This window comes from Heptranchias perlo, chromosome 17 (genome assembly GCF_035084215.1).
Source record: "Heptranchias perlo isolate sHepPer1 chromosome 17, sHepPer1.hap1, whole genome shotgun sequence".
Lineage (NCBI taxonomy): Eukaryota > Metazoa > Chordata > Chondrichthyes > Hexanchiformes > Hexanchidae > Heptranchias > Heptranchias perlo.
In genome coordinates, this window is record NC_090341.1 from 9332058 (window position 1) to 9357314 (window position 25257).

The following is a 25257-nucleotide window of genomic DNA, read 5'->3' on the forward strand; positions in this document are numbered from 1 at the left end:
AGGGTTTGAAAGCCTGCCAGAAAACAAGATAACAAACCCATCAGGCCTTTCTCTTCAGCTTCACCAAGCTTTGCTTGCGGCCTCGGTAAACGCCACTCGTTCCGACCTCTCAACTCCCTATCTCATCACATTTATCTAACCGGTGATAGATTGCGTACGCTGACAAAAAGGCAGTTTCCAAACACCCTCTGGATCGTGTTTCTGGGTTCTTAGAAAGGGCGAAACGTCAAGCAGTGGGCTCACATATCACTTTCAAGTTGTCAGACCCTCCTCGTTCAAGCAGCGAGACCCACAGACGTCAGCCGCAGCATAGATGTGCTTTTAATGCGTCTTTCCCGCAGTCTATAAACAGACCAAGTGGGAAGAGAGCAAGGTACTGAGGACAGTGACAGACTCACCCAGATGCTGAGGCTGATGCCACACTCAAGCCTCAATTTCTAAAGCGTATGCACTGCGTTTTTTGAAATTTTGTTTCCGTTCTCCTTTTGAGCAGAGTTTGGCCGTATTATAGAATCATAGAAGTTTACAACATGGAAACAGGCCCTTCGGCCCAACATGTCCATGTCGCCCAGTTTATACCACTAAGCTAGTCCCAATTGCCTGCACTTGGCCCATATCCCTCTATACCCATCTTACCCATGTAACTGTCCAAATGCTTTTTAAAAGACAAAATTGTACCCGCCTCTACTACTGCCTCTGGCAGCTCGTTCCAGACACTCACCACCCTTTGAGTGAAAAAAATTGCCCCTCTGAACCCTTTTGTATCTCTCCCCTCTCACCTTAAATCTATGCCCCCTCGTTATAGACTCTCCTACCTTTGGGAAAAGATTTTGACTATCTACCTTATCTATGCCCCTCATTATTTTATAGACTTGTATAAGATCACCCCTTAACCTCCTACTCTCCAGGGAAAAAAGTCCCAGTCTATCTAACCTCTCCCAAAAAGTCAAACCATCAAGTCCCGGTAGCATCCTAGTAAATCTTTTCTGCACTCTTTCTAGTTTAATAATATCCTTTCTATAATAGGGTGACCAGAACTGTACACAGTATTCCAAGTGTGGCCGTACTAATGTCTTGTACAACTTCAACAAACATCCCAACCCCTGTATTCAATGTTCATTTGTGAAATGTACCAGTTGCATAAAGAGGCTTGATAAGTCTTTCTCTTAAAGGGACATCACCTTTCATGAGAAAGTGTGAGAGAAATACGTGGTAAATTATGTGGAAACACAGCACCGTTCATGGGTACTGACTTGTGTGAAACATTGAGGGAGCAGGTGTGTCACCTAACTTGGTCCCTATGGCATCATACATTATATGCAATATACACATGTCTTTAAAACAGCTGAGGTATTCACAGAGACAGGAGAATCAAGTTGACCAATGAACATGTATGAGACTGTAGTGGGACTACATAGAATTTACATAACAGAAACAGGCCATTCGGCCCAACTGGTCCATGCCAGTGTTTATGCTTCACATGAGCCTCCTCCCACCCTACTTCATCTAACCCTATCAGCATACCCCTCTATTCCTTTTGCCCTGATGTACTTATCTAGCTTCCCCTTAATACCTCAAGGGTCCCTGGTGTTTTGAGCATTTCAGTGCAGGAGTGGGGATTGGCCGTCACAGGACTGCGAATGGTATTAATTCATGTAGCACTATTTTGCAATGCTCTGCTGCAGCGCAATACAGTGCCTTTTACATAATGCAAATTAATTACGGTAAACGCACTGGTAAAGAACAAAGGGGCCAGCCGCCAACCTGCAAAGTGGTGATCTTTCCAGTGGCGCTCTGATCTCTATTCCAGTTGGCAGGCATTGAAAACCATTAGCACAAAGGCAGTGGCAACTACCCGGGGATGGTGAGGGGAGTCTTAAATCCTCAGACTTGGCTGATGTTGCAAGAACTACTACAATTGATTTATTTTTTAATTAAAAGAAACCACAGCTTGACGATGCACAGCTTAGCGATGTCCTCCTCTCTCCTTCTCCCCCCCTCCTCCACCCCCCACAGTGCCGCCTGAACTACAAACTGCGCCTTTGAAATCCATCATTAAGAGAATGCAATTAGAATAGGCCTTGCCATCTCCCCTGACTGGGTGAGGACACCGCCTTGTGTGACACAAAGCCACTCAAGATTCTAGTCTTGTGTGGAGCTGGCTGACCTCCGCCCGGACAGTGGGGGGGGTGGAGGGGAGATTGTCACAAGCAGCCCCCAAGTTAGGGGAAAATTCTGACAGTTTTTCCACTCCTCATCACTGTGCACCAAAGCCGTCAAACGCTGGTTGTACAAAATGAAAATAGAAAAATATCAGAAATAAAAAGCAAGGCCATCAACGTGTGTAGAGAGAAAAGATAGATTAGCAACCCTTTTTGAGGATGTCAGGTTTGGCAGCGATGTCACCCACGGTTGAATTGCCTGCCAGTACTCTCTGTCTTTACTTACACACGAGGGATGGGCACCTGGACAAGATACCCTGGGGCTGCTGGAACCATGGAACTATACCACAAGTCAGGGCCTTCACAAAAGGAGAGGAGAAAATAACTTGGCATGACTTCTAATACGCGCAGGATGGAGAATTCAGGAGGTGATGAATGTTCAACTGCACCCCCCACCGCCGTTATCTCCCACTCACACCTGTGAATGTTCCAAGCTCTTTCTAAAAGGTAAGGAATCTTACAACACCAGGTTATAGTCCAACAGTTTTATTTGAAAATCACAAGCTTTCGGAGCTTACCTCCTTCGTCAGGTGAGTGAGGAGGTAAGCTCCGAAAGCTTGTGATTTTCAAATAAAACTGTTGGACTATAACCTGGTGTTGTAAGATTCCTTACATTTGTCCACCCCAGTCCATCACCGGCATCTCCACATCACACCTTTCCAAAAGGGACAACTTAACCAAGTTTGTAGAAATCAAGCATTGTAGAGACAGCCAGAGGACCAAGAGAGACAGGAAAACCTGGGCCAAGCTAAAATAGCGGAGTCTTCCTTATAGCATAAATATTTAATTTGAACCTGCATTAATGACAAACTTGTTTCACGTTTGAGCAGCCTTAACCCAGTCTACAGCACAAAAATGCCAATAATTTTAATGGTAGGGGGTGATTTTAACCCTACCCACCTGGCAGAAACCAAGCAGGTGGGCAGTTAAGATTATCCAGGTTACTTACCCGCCCTGGAGCCACCAGGAGTTGACCATTCCCAATTTTAACCTGCTCAACTGAGCCAGCGGGGGTCCTTTTTTAAATACTCATGTCGCGTCCCAATGACGTGATAAAATACCGCAGCTCACACTTCTGGAGCTTATTTCCAACTCACACCACTACTCAACCGCCAATAACTGGCCCAGAGTTAAAATTGGACAGGTGGTCTCAACACGATAGGCCATAAGCATGGTTGCTATGGAAAACAGTGGTGTTATGCTGGTGCAATAAAGGGTGGTGCTGTCTCAATGTGGGTTTGAGACACATTGTGAGATAAAGTAGAGGGACTTTACTCTGCATCAACCCATGCTATATACGAGTTGGTCCAGCTTAATACTGACAGCAGGTTCATAAAGTAGAAATACTGGTCGTCCTACATCAGTAGTAGGGAAAATGCTAGAATCTATTATTAAGGACGTAGTAACAGGGCACTTAGAACATCATGATATGACTAGGCAGAGTCAACACGGTTTTATGAAAGGGAAATCGTGTTTGACAAATCTATTAGAGTTTTTTGAGGGTGTAACTAACAGGGTAGATAATTGTAAACAATTTTACAACACCAAGTTATAGTCCAGCAATTTTATTTTAAATTCACAAGCTTTCGGAGACTTCCTCCTTCCTCAGGCAAATGTTTCAGGATCTCCTTGAAGCCTACGCATTTATACATATAGAACAATACATGGTGTTTACAGAGGGAACCAGTGGATGTAGTATATTTGGATTTTCAAAAGGCATTCGATAAGGTGCCACTTAAGAGGTTGTTAGACAAGATTAGGACTCACGGGATTGGGGGTAATATATTAGCATGGATTGAGGATTGGTTAATGGACAGAAAACAGAGTGTAGGAATAAATGGGTCATTTTCAGGCTGTTACTAGTGGGGTGCCGCAGGGATCAGTGCTTGGGCCTCAGCTATTTATGGTCTATATTAATAACTTAGATGAAGGGACCGAGTGTAATGTATCCAAGTTTGCTGATGATACAAAGCTAGGTGGGAAAGTAAGCTGTGAGGAGGACACAAAGAGTCTGCAAAGGGATATAGACAGGTTAAGTGAGTGGGTGAGAAGGTGGCAGATGGAGTATAATGTGGGGAAATGTGAGGTTATTCACTTTGGTAGGAAGAATAGAAAAACAGAATATTTTTTAAATGGTGAGGAACTATTAAATGTTGGTGTTCAGAGGGATTTGGGTGTCCTTGTACACAAAACACAGAAAGTTAACATGCAGGTACAGCAAGCAATTAGGAAGGCAAATGGTATGTTGGCCTTTATTGCAAGGGGGTTGGAGTACAAAAGTAAGGAAGTCTTGCGGCAACTCTACAGGGCTTTGGTGAGACCACACCTGGAGTACTGTGTACAGTTTTGGTCTGACTAAGAAGGATATACTTGTCTTAGAGACGGTGCAACGAAGATTCCCTAGACTGATTCCTGGGGTGACAGGGTTGTCCTGTGAGGAGAGATTGAGTAGAATGGGCCTATACTCTCTGAAGTTTAGAAGAATGAGAGGTGATCTCATTGAAAAACATAAGATTCGAAGAGGGCTTGACAGGGTAGATGCTGAGTGGGTGTTTCCCCTGGTTGGAGAGTCTAGAACTAGGGGACATAGTGTCAGGATAAGGGGTCAGCCATTTAGGACTGAGAGGAGGAGAAGGAATTTCTTCACTCAGAGGGTCGTGAATATTTGGAATTCTCTACCCCAGAAGGCTGTGGATGCTCAATCATTGAGTATATTCAAGACTGAGATCGATAGATTTTTGGACTCGAAGGGAATCAAGGGACATGGGGATCGGGCAGGAAAGTGGAGTTGAGGAAGAAGATCAGCCATGATCTTATTGAATGACGGAGCAGACTCGAGGGGCCGTATGGCCTACTCCTGCTCCTATTTCTTATGTTCTTATTTTGGTAAGCAGAAGCAATGACCAACGAGAATGTGTGCTCCTGATTATTGGAAAGTGAATTATATGTTAGCTAGGCTCAGTTGTTAATGTTCTTGCTCCTGAGCTAGAAGATTGTGGGTTCAGTGCTCAAGGACAATAAAAGGTTGGCATTCTGATGCAGTACTGAGGGAGTGCTGCATTGTCAGAGGTGCCATCCTACAGATGAGACATTAAACCACTTGTTCCAGTGGACATAAAGATACCATAGCGCAATGCAAAGGAAAGCGTGGAGTTATACTGATGTGCTGGCCGTCGTTCCCCCCCATAGCCAAAAACAGATCAACTGGGATCTTGCTGTGCACAGATTAGCAGCCACATTTGTTTACATAATAACAGTTGCTGCAATTCAAACTAATTTATTCTCTGTGAAATGCTTTCAGGTATGATAATGTGCTTAGTAAATTCAAGTCTTTAATTTCTTCTGAAGATGGCAATGAGTGATGTATTATGTAACAGGATAAGAGCCCATAACAACAGGTACAATGAATATCCTTGGTTATTCATGGACAGGGAGTGCCAGAAGATTTTTGTCACTGTATTTCCAAGAAACAGAAAGAAAAGAAGAAAGAACTTCCATTTACAAAGTGCCTTTCATGACAGCCCAAAGCACTTTACAGCCAATTAAGTACTTTTGAGGTGTAGTCACTGCATAGGGTTAGATGAAGAGGGGTGGGAGGAGGCTTGTGTGGAGCATAAACACCGGCATGGACCAGTTGGGCCGAATGGCCTATTTCTGTGCTGTACATTCTGCGTAAAATATAGTCAATGCTTTATTTAGATGTCAGCCTTGGCTCAGTTGGGAGCACTGTCGACTCTCGAGTCAGAAGGTTGTGGGGTTAAGCCCCGCTCCAGAGAGCACATAATCCAGGCTGACACTCCAGTGTAGTACTGAGGGAGTTGCCGTCAATTTGAACACAGAAAGGTTCCACACTCAGCAGTGAGATAAATGACCAGATAATCTGATTAAGTGATGTTACTTGAGGGTAAGTATTGGCCAGGACACCAGGAGACTTGCTCTGCTCCTCTTCGAATAGTGCCATGGGATCTTTTACATCCACTTGAAAGGGTAGAATGAGCCTCGGTTTAACATCTCATCTGAAAGACGGCAACTCCCCTTAAATTCAGCTGTGTTATTCGCCTCAACTACTCCTTGTGGTAGTGAGTTCCACATTCTAGCCTCCCTCTGGGTGAAGAAGTTTCTCCTGAATTCCCTATTGGATTTATTAGTGACCATCTTATATTTATGGCCCCTAGTTTTGGTCTCCCCCACAAGTTGAAATATATTCTCTACATCTACCCCTATCTAACCTTTTCATAATCTTAAAGACCTCGATCAGGTCACCCCCTCAGCCCTCTCTTTTCTATATTTACAAGAGGTCAAGTTCACCTGTTACAATGCAGGTCTCCATGCTGCATTCACATGTGCAACGAATCTGTGCCACACAAGGCGTCGGCCTCCCACCCACCTCCTGCTTTACTGACCAGCTCGTTCCAGGAACATTACTTACAGTCACTTTAATCAACTTCCACATCCACGATTCCTGTAGTTCAGTGTCATCCCACCCCCATCACTAGATGTACAAGTGTCCACAGACAGCTGTCTCTTGCATGCTCCTTCCCAGCACACAGCTAGAATGGGATGAGCTCATTCACCAGGATTGCAAATTAGCTCCACCCCCACCACCACCCCCCCTCCTCACACACCAAACCCCAAGTGTAATGCCTAGCAGGTGGCGTGTAGCAGAACAAGCTGACAGCATGGAAGTTACCACATTCAGCTGTGCGCCGCTAGGCCCCAGAGCTCCAAATCATTAATTTATATCTGTATGTTTTCACAGTGCCAAGTGAGACTTGTTACACAACATAAGTCAACCAGGAGATTGTGTTACATCAGGGGTAAGACATGGACTTCTCTGTAGTTTCTCGAGGTCACATTATATAAGAACTATCTACGGCTTGTAGAAGCAAAATAACAAGTAGAATGAGCTTCCAGGTTGGGGTCAAGGACGTAAAGACTCTTAGATTCATCAAGATGCAGTGAGGCGACAAAACAAGCTGAGATGAGCCAAATGGCCTCCTCAATAGACCATAAGAGATAGGAGCAGGAGTAGGCCATTCGGCCCCTCGAGCCTGCTCCGCCATTTAATGAGATCATGGCTGATCTGATTTTTACCTCAACTCCACTTTCCCGCCCCTTCCCCATATCCTTTGACTCCCCATTTATCCACCGTGTCAGCCATGGCTCAGTGGGTAGCATTCTCACCTCTGAGTCAGAAGGTTGTGGGCTCAAGTCCCACTCCAAAGATTTAAGCACAAAATCTAGGCTGACACTCCTGGTGCCAGTACTAAGGAAGTGCTGCACTATCGGAGGTGCCGTCTTTCAGATGAAACGTTAAACCGAGGTACAGTGTGCCCTCTCAGGTGGAGGTCAAAGATCCCATGGGACTATTTCGAAGAAGAGCAGGGAAGTTCTCCCCAATGTCCTGGCCAATATTTATCCCTCAACCAACATCACTAAAAACAGATTATCTGGTCGTTATCACATTGCTGTTCACGGGACTTTACTGTGTGCAAATTAGCTGCCACTTTCCTTACATTATGAACATGTGAAATTGAGAGACAGGAAAAGACCAACTGGTCCATCCAGCCTGCCCCACACACCACGATGGCCAGACCAACATGGCTCAGCACCTCTTCCCTCCCCACAACGGTGACTGCACTTCTAGAAGTACTTAATTGGCTGTAAAGCACTTTGGGATTGAGGCCGTGAAAGGCGCTATATAAATGCAAGTTCTTTCTTTAACCCAAATGAGTTAAAATGATCGACAGTTCAGGCAGGTAAAGGAATGTCTCGAGCGTGCAGCTTGAAATCCAGAATCTGCCCTTTATCCCAATGTGCTTTAAACTCAAACCAATGAAAACTGAAATCCATCACTCTATCGACTGCCTCACAGCAGTGTCTGAGAAAGGAGGCACTGCAAGAAACAGCCTGAACCGTTGCAGTGGTGATACCAATAACCCAGGCCCATTGCCTAAATACACAGGAGATACATTCGGTGGAAGGAGACATAAAATATCCCAGGTCGTTGTTAAGTGAGTTGATCTGATCCAGGGTGAAGACAGATGCACTACACGAGGATTCAGTGCCCCTGAGCTAGAGAGGGGGCCGATCAGCCAGGGTTCCTGCTCCTGATCACTCCTCTGGAAAGTACTCATGTGTGAATGTTAAACGAGGACAGGGTCGGACTCCACTGTGATGATACCACTCAATGTCTAGGCTGAGAAATGGCCGGTTGGTTACATCACTAGAATAGAGATAGCAGCTGTGGGAGGTGCAGCCCTGCAAAGAGGCAGCAACTTCAGGACAAGAGGAGGAGTAATTTGGATGGAAATCCAACTGCGCTGGTCATTCTACCTTGACTTGAATCCAACACCACAGGGCCAAAATTCCAACATCTCAACTTCCACCGGCTTAAGACAGGTCGGCGACACGAAATTAAACTAAAAATTGACAAACATTGAAACAAGAGAGCTAGAGTTCGGGGCAGTAGGTGGGGGGAAACGCCTGAAGATTAATGGTTTGAGGCCTAGGGTCGGGCCTTCTGCAGCACCGTACACTTACGGGGGAGTGAGCCAGTCTGGTTAGAAGGATGCAAGTGCTTGTCTTTACAGCTGCAATTGTTTTCTCACACGAGATACACAATTTGTGTTAGGACGACGACATTCGGTCAAGAGAGAGATTCTGTTTTTTTTTTATTCGTTCACGGGATGTGGGCGTCGCTGGCAAGGCCGGCATTTATTGCCCATCCCTAATTGCCCTAGAGAAGGTGGTGGTGAGCCGCCTTCTTGAACCGCTGCAGTCCATGTGGTGACGGTTCTCCCACAGTGCTGTTAGGAACGGCGTTCCAGGATTTTGACCCAGCGACAATGAAGGAACGGCGATATATTTCCAAGTCGGGATGGTGTGTGACTTGGAGGGGAACGTGCAGGTGGTGTTGTTCCCATGCGCCTGCTGCCCTTGTCCTTCTAGGTGGTAGAGGTCGCGGGTTTGGGAGGTGCTGTCGAAGAAGCCTTGGTGAGTTGCTGCAGTGCATCCTGTGGATGGTACACACTGCAGCCACAGTGCGCCGGTGGTGAAGGGAGTGAATGTTTAGGGTGGTGGATGGGGTGCCAATCAAGTGGGCTGCTTTATCTTGGATGGTGTCGAGCTTCTTGAGTGTTGTTGGAGCTGCACTCATCCAGGCAAGTGGAGAGTATTCCATCACACTCCTGACTTGTGCCTTGTAGATGGTGGAAAGGCTTTGGGGAGTCAGGAGGTGAGTCACTCGCCGCAGAATACCCAGCCTCTGACCTGCTCTCGTAGCCACAGTATATATATGGATGGTCCAGTTCAGTTTCTGGTCAATGGTGACCCCCAGGATGTTGATGGTGGGGGATTCGGCGATGGTAATGCCGTTGAATGTCAAGGGGAGGTGGTTAGACTCTCTCTTGTTGGAGATGGTCATTGCCTGGCACTTATCTGGCGCGAATGTTACTTGCCACTTATGAGCCCAAGCCTGGATGTTGTCCAGGTCTTGCTGCATGCAGGCTCGGACTGCTTCATTATCTGAGGGGTTGCGAATGGAACTGAACACTGTGCAGTCATCAGCGAACATCCCCATTTCTGACCTTATGATGGAGGGAAGGTCATTGATGAAGCAGCTGAAGATGGTTGGGCCTTGGACACTGCCCTGAGGAACTCCTGCAGCAATGCCCTGGGGCTGAGATGATTGGCCTCCAACAACCACTACCATCTTCCTTTGTGCTAGGTATGACTCCAGCCACTGGAGAGTTTTCCCCCTGATTCCCATTGACTTCAATTTTACTAGGGCTCCTTGGTGCCACACTCGGTCAAATGCTGCTTTGATGTCAAGGGCAGTCACTCTCACCTCACCTCTGGAATTCAGCTCTTTTGTCCATGTTTGGACCAAGGCTGTAATGAGGTCTGGAGCCGAGTGGTCCTGGCGGAACCCAAACTGAGCATCGGTGAGCAGGTTATTGGTGAGTAAGTGCCGCTTGATAGCACTGTCGACAACACCTTCCATCACTTTGCTGATGATTGAGAGTAGACTGATGGGGCGGTAATTGGCCGGATTGGATTTGTCCTGCTTTTTGTGGACAGGACATACCTGGGCAGTTTTCCACATTGTCGGGTGGATGCCAGTGTTGTAGCTGTACTGGAACAGCTTGGCTAGAGGCGCAGCTAGTTCTGGAGCACAAGTCTTCAGCACTACAGCTGGGATGTTGTCAGGGCCCATAGCCTTTGCTGTATCCAGTGCACTCAGCCGATTCTTGATATCACGTGGAGTGAATCGAATTGGCCGAAGACTGGCTTCCGTGATGGTGGGGATATCGGGAGGAGGCTGAGATGGATTATCCACTCGGCACTTCTGGCTGAAGATGGTTGCAAACGCTTCAGCCTTGTCTTTTGCACTCACGTGCTGGACTCCGCCATCATTGAGAATGGGGATGTTTGCAGAGCCTCCTCCTCCCGTTAGTTGTTTAATTGTCCACCACCATTCACAACTGGATGTGGCAGGACTGCAGAGCTTTGATCTGATCCGTTGGTTGTGGAATCGCTTAGCTCTGTCTATAGCATGTTGCTTCCGCTGTTTAGCATGCATGTAGTCCTGAGTTGTAGCTTCACCAGGTTGGCACCTCATTTTTCGGTACGCCTGGTGCTGCTCCTGGCATGCTCTTTGACACTCCTCATTGAACCAGGGTTGATCCCCTGGCTTGTTGGTAATGGTAGAGTGAGGAATATGCCAGGCCATGAGGTTACAGATTGTGGTGGAATACAATTCTGCTGCTGCTGATGGCCCACAGCGCCTCATGGATGCCCAGTTTTGAGCTGCTGGATCTGTTCTGAATCTATCCCAATTAGCACGGTGGTAGTGCCACACAACACGTTGGATGGTGTCCTCAGTGCGAAGACGGGATTTCATCTCCACGAGGACTGTGCGGTGGTCACTCCTACCAATACTGTCATGGACAGATGCATTTGCGACAGGTAGATTGGTGAGGACGAGGTCAAGTAAGTTTTTCCCCCGTGTTGGTTCGCTCACCACCTGCCGCAGGCCCAGTCGAGCAGCTATGTCCTTCAGGACTCGGCCAGCTCGGTCAGTAGTGGTGCTACCGAGCCACTCTTGGTGATGGACATTGAAGTCCCCCACCCAGAGTACATTTTGTGCCCTTGCTACCCTCAGTGCTTCCTCCAAGTGGTGCTCAACATGGAGGAGGACTGATTCATCAGCTGAGGGAGGGCGGTAGGTGGTAATCAGCAGGAGGTTTCCTTGCCCATGTTTGGCCTGATGCCATGAGATTTCATGGGGTCCAGAGTCAATGTTGAGGACTCCCAGGGCCACTCCCTCCTGACTGTACATCACTGTACCGCCACCTCTGGTGGGTCTGTCCTGCCGGTGGGACAGGACATACCCAGGGATGGTGATGGAAGAGTCTGGGACGTTGGCTGAAAGATATGATTCTGTGAGTATGGCTATGTCAGGCTGTTGCTTGACAAGTCTGTGGGACAGCTCTCCCAATTTTGGCACAAGTCCCCAGATATTAGTAAGGAGGACCTTGCAGGGTCGACTGGGCTTGGTGTTTTGCCGTTGTCGTGTCCGGTGCCCAGTGGTCCGTCTGGTTTTATTCTTATTATGACTTTTCGTGGCGAGATTTTACAACTGAGTGGCTTGCTAGGCCATTTCAGAGGGCAATTAAGAATCAACCACATTGCTGTGGGTCTGGAGTCACATATAGGCCAGACCGGGTAAGGGCGGCAGGCTTCCTTCCCTGAAGGACATTGGTGAACCGGATGGGTTTTTACGACAATCCGGTAGTTTCATGGCCATCATTACTGATACTAGTATTTTAATTCCAGATTTTTATTTAATTAATTGAATTTAATTAATTAATTGAATTTAAATTCGCCAGCTGCCATGGCGGGATTTGAACTCATGACTCTGGATTTTAGTCCAGGCCTCTGGATTACTAGCCCAGTAACATAACCACTATGCTACCGTACCCGGTACTGTTATTCCCTCACATGTCGGGAAGTCTTTCGTCGAATGAAACCGGAAATCTGATGAAAACAGTTCAATTAGCAGTGAATTGAAATGTCTTCTGGAACAGCTGAGTACTCGCGATTCAGGCAACATGCAGATCACAAAGGTCAGCATCACACCCCCCACCCTCCGAACCTGAGCTCTGCCTGCAGCTGGGGAAGAACCCCACTGCTTGGGCCATTTTCAAGCAGCACTGCTCCCCCCTAATCGGAATATAGGCACATAGGAACAGGAGTAGACCATTCAGCCCCTCAAGGCTGTTCAGTCATTCAATTAGATCATGGCTGATCTGTATCTTAACTCTAGCCACCCGCCTTGGTTCCGTAACCCTTAATACCCTGGCCTAACAAAAATCTGTCACTCTCAGTTTTGCCATTTTCAATTGACCCCCAGCCTCAGCAGCTATTTGGGAGAGAGAGTTCCAGATTTCCACTGCCCTTTGTGTGAAGAAATGCTTCCTGACATCACCCCTGAATGACCTAGCTCTAATTTTGAGGTTATGCCCCCTTGTTCTGGACTCCCCCACCACAGGAAATAGTTTCTCTCTATCTACCCTATGAACTCCTTTAATCATCTTAAACACCTCAATTAGATCACCCCTTAATCATCTATACTCGAGGGAGTAGAAGCCTAGTCGATGCAACCTATCCTCATAATTTAACCCCTTTAGCCATAGAGTCATAGAGTTATACAGCACGGATAGAGGCCCTTCGGCCCATCGTGTCCGCGCCGGCCATCAGCCCTGTCTACTCTAATCCCATATTCCAGCATTTGTTCCGTAGCCTTGTATGCTATGGCATTTCAAGTGCTCATCCAAATGCTTCTTGAATGTTGTGAGGGTTCCTGCCTCCACAACCCTTTCGGGCAGTGAGTTCCAGACTCCAACCACCCTCTGGGTGAAAAAGTTCTTTCTCAAATCCCCTCTAAACCTCCCGCCTTTTACCTTGAATCTATGTCCCCTTGTTATAGAACCCTCAACGAAGGGAAAAAGCTCCTTAGTATCCATCCTATCTGTGCCCCTCATAATTTTGTACACCTCAATCATGTCCCCCCTCAGCCTCCTCTGCTCCAAGGAAAACAAACCCAATCTTCCCAGTCTCTCTTCATAGCTGAAGCGCTCCAGCCCTGGTAACATCCTGGTGAATCTCCTCTGCACCCTCTCCAAAGCGATCACATCCTTCCTGTAGTGTGGCGACCAGAACTGCACACAGTACTCCAGCTGTGGCCTAACCAGTGTTTTATACAGCCCTGGGTATCCCATGAACCTCTTTGTTAGGGAGCCAAGCCGACCAATCCAAACTGGAGGGGGGGGGGGGGAGGCAGAAGAGAGTGGGGAGGGAGCGAGAAGCACCTTGATCTCTTAGAGCCCACAGCCTACGTTAACTTGCACATCACTCAAAACATTACAGAACCAAAAAACAACCCCTCCCCTCGGACCCCACATTCGAGGCCTCCACCATAATAGTTTATGGTGTGTTGGTGCCTCCATTATATCACGAGTACTTGATATCCTTCAAAGACGTACAACACTGTAAATAACTCAAAGTGTAATTGTGTGCTCCTGCAAACTACTGAATGAATCATAACTGAACTGCAAATTTTTAAAGATTTGTTCTCAGGATGTAGATGATGCTCAAGGCCGAATTTGTAGCCCATCCCTAGTTGGTGGGCCTTCTGCTATAGCAATTGTTTTTATGACTAAGTGAGTTCCTAGGCCACTTCAGAGGGCATTAAGAGACTGGAGTCACATGTAGATTAGACCAGGTAAAGGTGACAGGTTCCCTTCACTGGTGAACCCAGTCGGGTTTTATCCGAAGGTTTTCACGGTCATTTATTTCTGGCCTGACAAACACACAGATTGAAATACATGTTATGCAAATCTAGGTCAGTCCAGCTGTTATTATTTATAATTTCCAGATGAACAGTTTTAATATTGACTCCATTAAAAACTCTATCAAATGCATCGATTAGCATCGCAAAGCAAGGGCGTGATTCAGTCACAAGTCAGCCTGCTGGTGATGACGGCCATTTTAGATTTAAAGAGATTTATTTCTTTAGATTTGTTCCGACTATGTGGGCAACGATGGCAAGGCCACATTTATTGGCCATCTCGAGTTGCCCACTTCAATGGGCATCAAGAGACAAGCATGCAGTGTGGACAAGAATAGGCCGAACCGGATAGGGAACAGATTCCCTTCCCTGAAAGGAGACTGATGAACTGGTTGGGTTTTTACAATAATCCAACAGCTTTAGTGGTCATTTCTTCTGGTGCCAACCCACGAATAACCACATTTACCGAGACAAAGTCGGCTGAACGTTGAGGACAGCATGCCCATGGTTTCCCAATAGGCACAGGCAGCATGAGATGGTTCCAGCCAGCAGCACATCCCCAAAAAGTGTAACGCTACTTGTTTCTGCCAATAGACAAACTTTCATTATATTCACGAATGCCTGCGGTCCCCTGAAAATTGATTTGCCTCGAATATTACACTTTATCACCCGAACCCAAGTCCCCGTGTTCCCAGAGGCCTTCTACATCAGTTTGTCTGCTGTTCAACTACAACTTGCATTTATATAGCGTCTTTAATGTAGTAAAACATCCCATGGTGCTTCACAGGAGCAATATCAAAAAAAATATGACACCGAGCCACATAAGCAGATATTAGGACATAGAATCATAGAATCATAGCAGTTTACAACATGGAAACAGGCCCTTCGGCCCAACATGTCCATGTCGCCCAGTTTATACCACTAAGCTAGTCCCAATTGCCTGCACTTGGCCCATATCCCTCTATACCCATCTTACCCATGTAACTGTCCAAATGCTTTTTAAAAGACAAAATTGTACCCGCCTCTACTACTGCCTCTGGCAGCTCGTTCCAGACACTCACCACCCTTTGAGTGAAAAATTTGCCCCTCTGGACCCTTTTGTATCTCTCCCCTCTCACCTTAAATCTATGTCCCCTCGTTATAGACTCCCCTACCTTTGGGAAAAGATTTTGACTATCTACCTTATCTATGCCCCTCATTATTTTATAGACTTCTATAAGATCACCCCTAAACCTCCTACTCTCCAGGGAAAAAAGTCCCAGTCTATCTAACCTCTCCCAAAAAGTCAAACCATCAAGTCCCGGTAGCATCCTAGTAAATCTTTTCTGCACTCTTTCTAGTTTAATAATATCCTTTCCATAATAGGGTGACCAGAACTGTACACAGTATTCCAAGTGTGGCCTTACTAATGTCTTGTACAACTTCATCAAGACATCCCAACTCCTGTATTCAATGTTCTGACCAATGAAACCAAGCATGCCGAATGCCTTCTTCACCACCCTATCCACCTGTGACTCCACTTTTAAGGAGCTGTGAACCTGTACTCCTAGATCTCTTTGTTCTATAACTCTCCCCAACGCCCTACCATTAACGGAGTAGGTCCTGGCCCGATTCGATCTCCCAAAATGCATCACCTCACATTTATCTAAATTAAACTCCATCTGCCATTCATCGGCCCACTGGCCCAATTTATCAAGATCCCGTTGCAATCCTAGATAACCTTCTTCACTGTCCACAATGCCACCAATCTTGGTGTCATCTGCAAACTTACTAACCATGCCTCCTAAATTCTCATCCAAATCATTAATATAAATAACAAATAACAGCGGACCCAGCACTGATCCCTGAGGCACACCGCTGGACACGGGCCTCCAGTTTGAAAAACAACCCTCTACAACCACCCTCTGTCTTCTGTCGTCAATCCAATTTTGTATCCAATTGGCTACCTCACCTTGGATCCCGTGAGATTTAACCTTATGCAACAACCTACCATGCGGTACCTTGTCAAAGGCTTTGCTAAAGTCCATGTAGACCACGTCTACTGCACAGCCCTCATCTATCTCCTTGGTTACCCCTTCAAAAAACTCAATCAAATTCGTGAGACATGATTTTCCTCTCACAAAACCATGCTGACTGTTCCTAATTGGTCCCTGCCTCTCCAAATGCCTGTAGATCCTGTCCCTCAGAATACCCTCTAACAACTTACCCACTACAGATGTCAGGCTCACCGGTCTGTAGTTCCCAGGCTTTTCCCTGCCGCCCTTCTTAAACAAAGGCACAACATTTGCTACCCTCCAATCTTCAGGCACCTCACCTGTAGCTGTCGATGATTCAAATATCTCTGCTAGGGGACCCGCAATTTCCTCCCTAACCTCCCATAACGTCCTGGGATACATTTCATCAGGTCCCAGAGATTTATCTACCTTGATGCGCGTTAAGACTTCCAGCACCTCCCTCTCTGTAATATGTACACTCCTCAAGACATCACTATTTATTTCCCCAAGTTCCCTAACATCCATGCCTTTCTCAACCGTAAATACCGATGTGAAATATTCATTCAAGATCTCACCCATCTCTTGTGGTTCCGCACATAGATGACCTTGTTGATCCTTAAGAGGCCCTGCTCTCTCCCTAGTTACTCTTTTGCCCTTTATGTATTTGTAGAAGCTCTTTGGATTTGCCTTTGCCTTATCTGCCAAAGCAATCTCATGTCCCCTTTTTACCCTCCTGATTTCTCTCTTAACTCTACTCCTGCAATCTCTATACTCTTCAAGGGATCCACTTGATCCCAGCTGTCTATGCATGTCATATGCCTCCTTCTTCTTTTTGACTAGGGCCTCAATCTCCCGAGTCATCCAAGGTTCCCTACTTCTACCAGCCTTGCCCTTCACTTTATAAGGAATGTGCTTACCCTGAACCCTGGTTAACACACTTTTGAAAGCCTCCCACTTACCAGTCGATCCTTTGCCTGCCAACAGACTCTCCCAATCAACTTCTGAAAGTTCCTGTCTAATACCATCAAAATTGGCCTTTCCCCAATTTAGAATTTTAACTTTTGGGCCAGACCTATCATTCTCCATAGCTATCTTAAAACTAATGGAATTATGATCACTGGTCCCAAAGTGATCCCTCACTAACACTTCTGTCACCTGCCCTTCCTTATTTCCCAAGAGGAGGTCAAGTTTTGACCCCTCTCTAGTCGGGCCATCCACATACTGAATGAGAAATTCCTCCTGAATACACTCAACAAATTTCTCTCCATCCAAGCCCCTAATGCTATGGCTGTCCCAGTCAATGTTGGGAAAGTTAAAGTCCCCTACTATTACCACCCTATTTTTCTTGCAGCTGTCTGTAATCTCCTTACATATTTGCTCCTCAATTTCCCGTTGACTATTTGGGGGTCTGTAGTACAATCCTATCAAAGTGATCTCTCCCTTCTTATTTTTCAGTTCTACCCATATAGACTCAGTGGGCGAACCCTCGGATATATCCCCTCTCACTACTGCCGTGATGTTCTCCCTAATCAAGAACGCAACTCCCCCTCCTCTCTTACCTCCTGCTCTATCTTTCCTATAGCATCTGTACCCTGGAACATTGAGCTGCCAGTCCTGCCCCTCCCTTAGCCATGTTTCAGTAATAGCTATAACATCCCAGTCCCATGTACCCATCCATGCCCTGAGTTCATCTGCCTTGCCCATCAGACTTCTTGCATTGAAATAAATGCAGTTTAATCTAGACTTCCCTTGGTCTTTGCCCTGCTTTCTCAAACCATCTGTCCAGTCATGTTTTGTACACTCTCCCTTACTGCCTTTTGTTTCTGTCACCACTTTACTTCCCACTGACTTCCTGCATCGGTTCCCATCCCCCTGCCACATTAATTTAAACCCTCCCCAACAGCACTAGCAAACACTCCCCCTAGGACATTGGTTCCAATCCTGCCCAGATGCAGACCGTCCAATTTGTACTGGTCCCACCTCCCCCAGAACCGGTTCCAATGGCCCAGGAATTTGAATCCCTCCCTCTTGCACCATCTCTCAAGCCACGTATTCATCCTAGCTATCCTGTCATTCCTACTCTGACTAGCCCGTGGCACCTTTGAGGTCCTACTCTTTAGTTTAACTCCTAACTCCCTAAATTCAGCTTGTAGGACCTCATCCCATTTTTTACCTATATCGTTGGTGCCTATATGCACCACAACAACTGGCTGTTCACCCTCCCCCTCCAGAATGTCCTGCAGCCGCTCCGAGACATCCCTGACCCTTGCACCAGGGAGGCAACATACCATCCTGGAGTCTCGGTTGCGTCCGCAGAAACGCCTGTCTATTCCCCTTACAATCGAGTCCCCTATCACTATAGCTCTGCCACTCTTTTTCCTGCCCTCCTGTGCAGCAGAGCCAGCCACAGTGCCATGAACCTGGCCGCTGTCACCTTCCCCTGGTGAGCCATCTCCCCCAACAGTATCCAAAACGGTATACCTGTTTTGGAGGGAGATGACCGCAGGGGACCCCTGCACTGCCTTCCTACTCTTCTTCTGTCTGTTGGTCACCCATTCACTATCTCCCTCAGTAATTTTTATCTGCGGTGTGACCAACTCACTGAACGTGCTATCCACGACTTCCTCAGCGTCGCGGATGCTCCAAAGTGAGTCCATCCGCAGCTCCAGAGCCGTCAAGCGGTCAAACAGTAGCTACAGCTGGACACACTTCCCGCAGGTGAAGGAACCAGGGACACAGGAAGGATCCCTGAATTCCCAGGTGACCAAAAGCTTGGTAGGCAGGTTTTAAGGAGTATCTTAAAGGAGAGGCGGAGAAGTTTAGGGAGGGAATTGCAGAACTTAAGGAGCTGAAGGCACGGCCGCCAATCATTGAACGATGGAAATCGGGGACACACAAGAGGCCGGAATCGGAGGAGTGCAGAGATCTCGGAGGGTTGTAGGGCTGGAGGAGTCACTCTAGTTTTAACCAGGAGTGTGTGTGGGTGTGAAGTGCTGGTACCCTGTCACTGTGGTGTAGGAAATTACCAGCTGCTGCTCTAATCAACACACTCTGCTCACCTGGACTGCTCAAAATTAGAGTCTGAAGCAGATTTAAAGAGCAGTGAGCAGACTTGGTTTGAGCAGACAGGTTTGAGAGTTGGCAGAAACAGTGGGAGGCAGGGGACAGGAAATAGTTCAGCTTCCCAACAGCCCTGGAGTGTACTCCATGCTCGGCCCGAAAAAGACAATGCAAATTGGCAGATATTTGTCACAGTTTTCAAGCGTAAATACAGGTTATAATCAGGCCTGAAAAGGCCCAGAGCCCAAGTTACTTTCCTGCTTTGACTGAGCTTGTCAGCCTTTTAGTTATATTAACTTGTTATATTTATCCCCACCTCCCGACCCCCCTCCCCATTCCTCCACCCTCCGACCCCTCTCCCCACTCCTTCTCCCTCCCCCCGACCCCCCTCCTCCCCAATCGCTGATTTCTTGAGGATGTTTTTCCCACTCTACTGACTCACTCCCCATCCATGCAAAAAGATGCATCATATCCCTCACTCATTCAGTTCAACACTCCCTTTCCTCTTTCACGCCAAACTCTTCCCTCCCCCTCGATAATTCTCAACTCTCTTATGGAGCCCAATTCCATCCAAGACTTCAAAGCTGCCTTCTTATCTGGGGAGGCTCTTCTAACGCCTTTCTCATGCAGTCTTGGACAGGATACAAGAGCGAGCTTGTTGTATGATAAGATATTCGCTCTGTCACTGATAACAGACAGACAGATAGTTTGGAGGTTAAGTCTCTCCCTCTCTCTCTCTCTCTTTCTCTCCCCGTTTCCACCATAACCTTTCTTGTTTCGCTGTGTTGCGTTGATACTAGTCAATGATCCTCTGAACTTTCCTCTCTTATTTCTTCAAAGCTGCACATATACTACTACGTCACATACTTGTCCTCCTCCCTAAGTGCTCATCAGTGAAATAAAGTCTCGTCACGCCATCTCCTACCCTAACTCATTCTCTCACGAGACCTCAAAACTGTCGTCCTTACCATCACCCCCCCCACCCACCCTCAGTTTTCTCTGTCCCCTGCAATCGACAAGCTTTTAATACCCAAGTTTAACATCACTACTTGATTTACATTGCTTTTTCAACTTTAGCGTTTAAAATTCTCATCCGTGTTTTCGAATCCCTCCATGGCCTCGCCCCTCCCTATCTCTGTAACCTCCGCCAACCCTACAACCCTCCGAGATCTCTGCGCTCCTCCAATGGATGCCTCTTGCGCATCCCCGATTTTCATCGCTCCACCATTGGCAGCTGGGAGTTCAGCTGCGTCTGCCCTAAGCTCTGAAATGCCCTCCGCAAACCTCTCTGCCTCTCTCTTCTTTTAAGACGCTCCTTAAAACCTACCTCTTTGACCAAGCTTTCGGTCACCTGTCCCAATACCTCCTTATGTGGCTCGGTGTCAAACATTGTCTGATAATCGCTCCTGTGAAGCACCTTGGGACGTTTTACTACGTTAAAGGTGCTATATGAATGAAGGTTGTTGTTGTTGTTGTTGTTGTCATCCTGCAGCATGAACTTTGGCCCTTCACAACTTGGAGGTTTGTCAATTTGAAAAAAATCCTCCGAGTAACCAATAGCAACAAGGAATCTAGAGCAGCCAAGCGAGGGGAAAATTTTAAAAGCTTTTCACAGTGTTCATCAGATCTCCAGCATGGTGCAATGCAACCAGACTGTTGTGGAAACTATCAATCCCCATACATGAGGCAGCATTCATAACGGCAAACAAATGAAACTCGCTTTTCTAGGTAGCTGCCTGGTGGTGCAGCAAAACTCTTTTCACACCCTCTGCGTTCACACAGCCTCAACATCCTATTCAAATGGTACAAATACGCTCTTCACACTTGGTTGATCTTTGGATACATTCTATGCATTCAATAACTTGAGAAAGTGGGGCTGTTGGTAAAGAGGGAGGGAATGGTTTTGGGGAGAGGTGGGGGGGGGGGTGGGGAGGAGGAGGAGAGAAGGGGGAGGCGTCATTTCCAACTGGGACACAAAAGGCCCCTGGCTGTTTGCGGTAACCACAGGCTGTCAATCAGACAGTGCGTAGAGACAATTAAAAGTGGTTGTACTCACGTGTAGATCCTTGCCTGCCCAATTGCACTCTTCTCTCCACTCCACAGGAGCTGGCCAGTAAATCTGCAAGATAGACAACCACAGTGAGTTCAATGGAGCAGCAGCATGTAGGTATGCCAGGTCATGAACCCTCTCGTCAGGATCCATGGCCCAAGGCTAGAAACAGTAGTCTGTGCAGTGAAACAAAACCTTTCACAATTACAGGAGTATTCTGGCAACAGAAAGTTAACCCTCTGATTCCTGAAGGGTCCTTCACGCGTACCAATAAAATGTAACAATTCACTCACATCTGGTACTACATTGTGTGTGAATGTCTCATTGTCAATTTCAGCACATGCATAGTACAGATGAAGTAATTCAGTCAAGTCTGGTATTGTATGGTTCATATATGATATGTTTGAGTGCTGTCACTTACATCTATACCCTGTAAACTCAGTAGGAACATTAGGAACAGGAGTAGGCTGTTCTATCCCTCAAGCCTATATAGCCTTGAGATAAAGAGGTAAGTTATAACCTCACCATGCCATTGGAGTCCATATATACGAGTGGAACAAGCAATGTCGCTAATTGATGAATTAGCATTTGCCCAGTATCTTCAATGGGCTGAGCAGCTCTTGTCTCCTATAAGAAGGGTATGGGCTCCCTGTACAAAGAACGAGGAGCTCCCATCTGATAAATGGGCAATATCTGCGCCGAGGCTGGTTTTCACATGGGGGGTCCGGTACTTTATCGCCAACAAAACATGCTCTACAATACCAGGATCATACATGCTCTACAACACAAGAAAGAACTTGCGTCTTTCACAACCTCAGGGCTTCCCAAAGTGCTTCACAGCTAATGAAGTATTTTTCAAGTGTAGTCACTGTTGTAATGTAGAGAAACACAGCAGCCAATCAGCAACAGCAAGATCCCACAAACAGTAATGTGATAATGACCAGATAATCTGTTTTAGTGGTGTTGGTTGAAGAATAAAAGTTGGCCAGGACACCAGGAGAACTCATCATCTCTTCTCCAAATGGTGCCAAGGGATCTTTTACGTCCACCTGAGAAGCCAGACAGGGCCTCGGTCTGCCGTCTCATCCGAAAGACGGCACCTCCGACAGTGCAGCACTCCCTCAATACTGCACTGGAGGGTCAGCATGGATTACGTGCCCGAGTCTCTGGAGTAGGGACTTGTACCCATGACCTTCTGACTCAGAGGTGAGGGTGCTATCCACTGAGCCACGGATTATGTCAGAAAACACTGCTAAATCCATTCAGTGCAGGGTTAATCAGTCATTACACTGAACTGGGAACTGAAGGGCACAGAACAGCATTACATAATAATCCCAGGAGACCACGTTAATTCAGAACACATCTCCATTTGCGAAGTGATGATAAAGTGAATTGATGAAATGCCGACTGGCAAGGGTATGTTCTTCTCAGAACAATTACTGGCACGAAGATGAAATTGGCAGCAAATTTGCTTTTTGAAAGCTTGCTCTGATCTTAATATTTTCTGTCAAAATACATGATGTCACAGTCAACGAGAGCAGTCATCTGGATTACTAACGCAGTGAATGTTAGCACAGGTTTTCTGGGAATGAAAAGAGCTCCCCATCCCCCGGCCCTCCGATGCACTATCATTCACCCTCGAGGCTGCTCACGGTGGTGCGTGCTCCGGGCTGGTAAGAGCAGGCTAGCCTGACAATCCCCATTAGGCAATGAGGTAGCCCTTAAAAGGTCACTGGGATGAACTTTCACCTTTACAACTGGCGAATCTGACGCCTGATTTTCGTTTCCACTGAAGTCAACGGAAATGAAAATCTGGCAAGGTATCAGACGGGCGGCCAATCAAACTGCCTGTTCTCCGCCCAGCTGTAAAATGTGAAACTCCACCCCGTTGTGAGCAGGCATTTCGCTACCAATGATAATCAACTTTACAACACCAAGTTATAGTCCAAGTTATAGTTAACTTGGTGTTGTAAAATTGTTTACAATTGTCAACCCCAGTCCATCACCGGCATCTCCACATAATGATAATCAAGTAAAGTTTAATCCTACTCCACTGTCTGCAAGGGTGCACGTTTGCATGCAAGTGAATGTGTGCTTGCATGGTGTGAGTGTGCATGGGTGTGCATGAACGTACTTGATACGTTGATACTAATAACTACCGCCCCGCTGTTAGGGTTAGGTGAAGAGGGGTGGGAGGAAGCTTGTGTGGAGCATAAACGCCAGCATAGACCAGTTGGGCCAAATGGCCTGTTTCTGTGCTGTACACTCCAGGTAACTATGTAGCTCTATCTTCAACCTCTCTTTCCTCTCCTTGAACATGTTGCTGCCTCCCAAATCCATGCCCATCTTTTCTGTGACACTCCAATCAGCTTTCCACCCCAGCACAGCACTGAAAAGGCCCTAACCAAAGTCACAAATGACATCCTCTGTGACTATGACCGTAATGCATTATTCCTCCGCAACCTCTCTGCAGCCTTTAACATGGCCGACCACACCATCCTCCTTCTCCAATGCCTCTCATTCATTGTCCAGCTCTGTGAGGCCGCCCTCTCTTGGTTCTGCTCTTACCTATCCAATCATAGCCAAAGCATCTTCTGCAATGGCTTCCTGCCCCAACACCGTTACTACCAGACTCCCCTAAGGATCGATCCTTAACCCCCTTCCTCTTCCTCAACTACACGCTGCCCCTTGGCAACATCTTCTCCAGACATGCGGTCAGCTTCCACATGTATGCTGATGACATCCAGCTCTACGTCTCCACCACCTCTCTCGACCCCTCCACTGCCTCTGTATTGTCAGACTGCTTGTCTAACATCCAGTCTTGGATGAGCCACAATTTCCTCCAGTTAAGCATTGGGAAGACCAAAGTTATCATCTTCGGCCCCTGCCACAAACTCTGTACTCTTGCGATCGATCCCATCACTCTCCCCAGCCATGATCTCAGGTTGAACCAAACTGTTCGCAACCTCGGTGCCCTGTCTGACTTCAACCTGAACTTCTGACTCCATATCCTCTCCATCATAAAAGGCAGTTTACTTCCACCTCCATAACATCGATCACCTCTTCCCCCGCCTCAGCCGATCTACTGCTGGAATCCCTCATCTTATGCCTTATAATAACCTCATTGACTAATATCTCCAAGTCACAAGTCAGGAAACAAATCATCCAGTGCACAGTCCAGCCTGTGGCTTAAATTTTAAACCTTGCTGTGGATCTTTCATAGCGTGCAATTCCAAAGCCGTTAACAATGTGTACACCCCAAACTCTTATCAAAACATGAAGGCCTCCAATCGGCAGCGAGTCCACTATCTCAGCTGCCCTGTTGGCTGCTTTCCAGATAATATTAAATAACCATTCTGATCAGTCTAATCACTTTTCAAAACTGTAAAAAAAAAACAATTCTTCAACATCGCTCTGTGAAGATAATGCAGGTATTTTGACTGACTCAGCCGTTCCGAGATCCTCCACTGGAGCTGGCCTGTTCCATCACTTGGAGCCTTCAGAGAACAATGCTGGGTAAATATTTCTTCTGAATACACAACGCAGTATTGAAAATTACATCGTATGATCTCATCGCATCACTTACTCATGACAAACTATGTGACACTCCTCAAATAAAAAAAAAGTTTGTCAAACACCTTATCACTTTAAAAGGGCATTGCCTTCATCGCAGGGAGCAGAAGAGGGCCAAAAAATGTCAGATGCAATTTTTATTTTAACTCCATGAAGGAGTCATATTTCATGCTGCAAAAAGATGGACAAGGTATTAGGTTTGAGGCCTAGTCTGTGCTGAGTTAGCTCAACTCATCTAGGACAGCGATAGAGGTGCTGCATTTGGCCTCAACGATAACTTGCATTTATATAGCATCTTTAACATAGTAAAACATCCCAAGGCGCTTCACATGCGTGAAATCAGCCAAAAATTAACACCGAGCCGAAGAAGGAGACATTAGGACAGGTGACCAAACACTTGGTCAAAGAGGTAGGTTTTAAGGAGCATCATAAAGAAGGAGAGAAAGGCGGAGGGGTTTAGGGAAGGAATTCCAAAACTTAGGGCTGAAGGCACGGTCGCCAATG

General features: G+C 46.7%; 1 protein-coding gene across 4 annotated transcripts in view; it reads right to left on the reverse strand.

The window, feature by feature from the left end:
* sema3b (sema domain, immunoglobulin domain (Ig), short basic domain, secreted, (semaphorin) 3B) overlaps window positions 1-25257 on the reverse strand; it is a 294532-nt gene that overhangs the window by 77597 nt on the left and 191678 nt on the right. For all 4 annotated transcript variants that reach the window (XM_067998440.1, XM_067998438.1, XM_067998441.1 and 1 more), the window contains one exon: window positions 21187-21249. In XM_067998440.1, the coding sequence (XP_067854541.1) occupies window positions 21187-21249 (63 nt within the window). The remainder of the gene's footprint in view (window positions 1-21186; window positions 21250-25257) is intronic.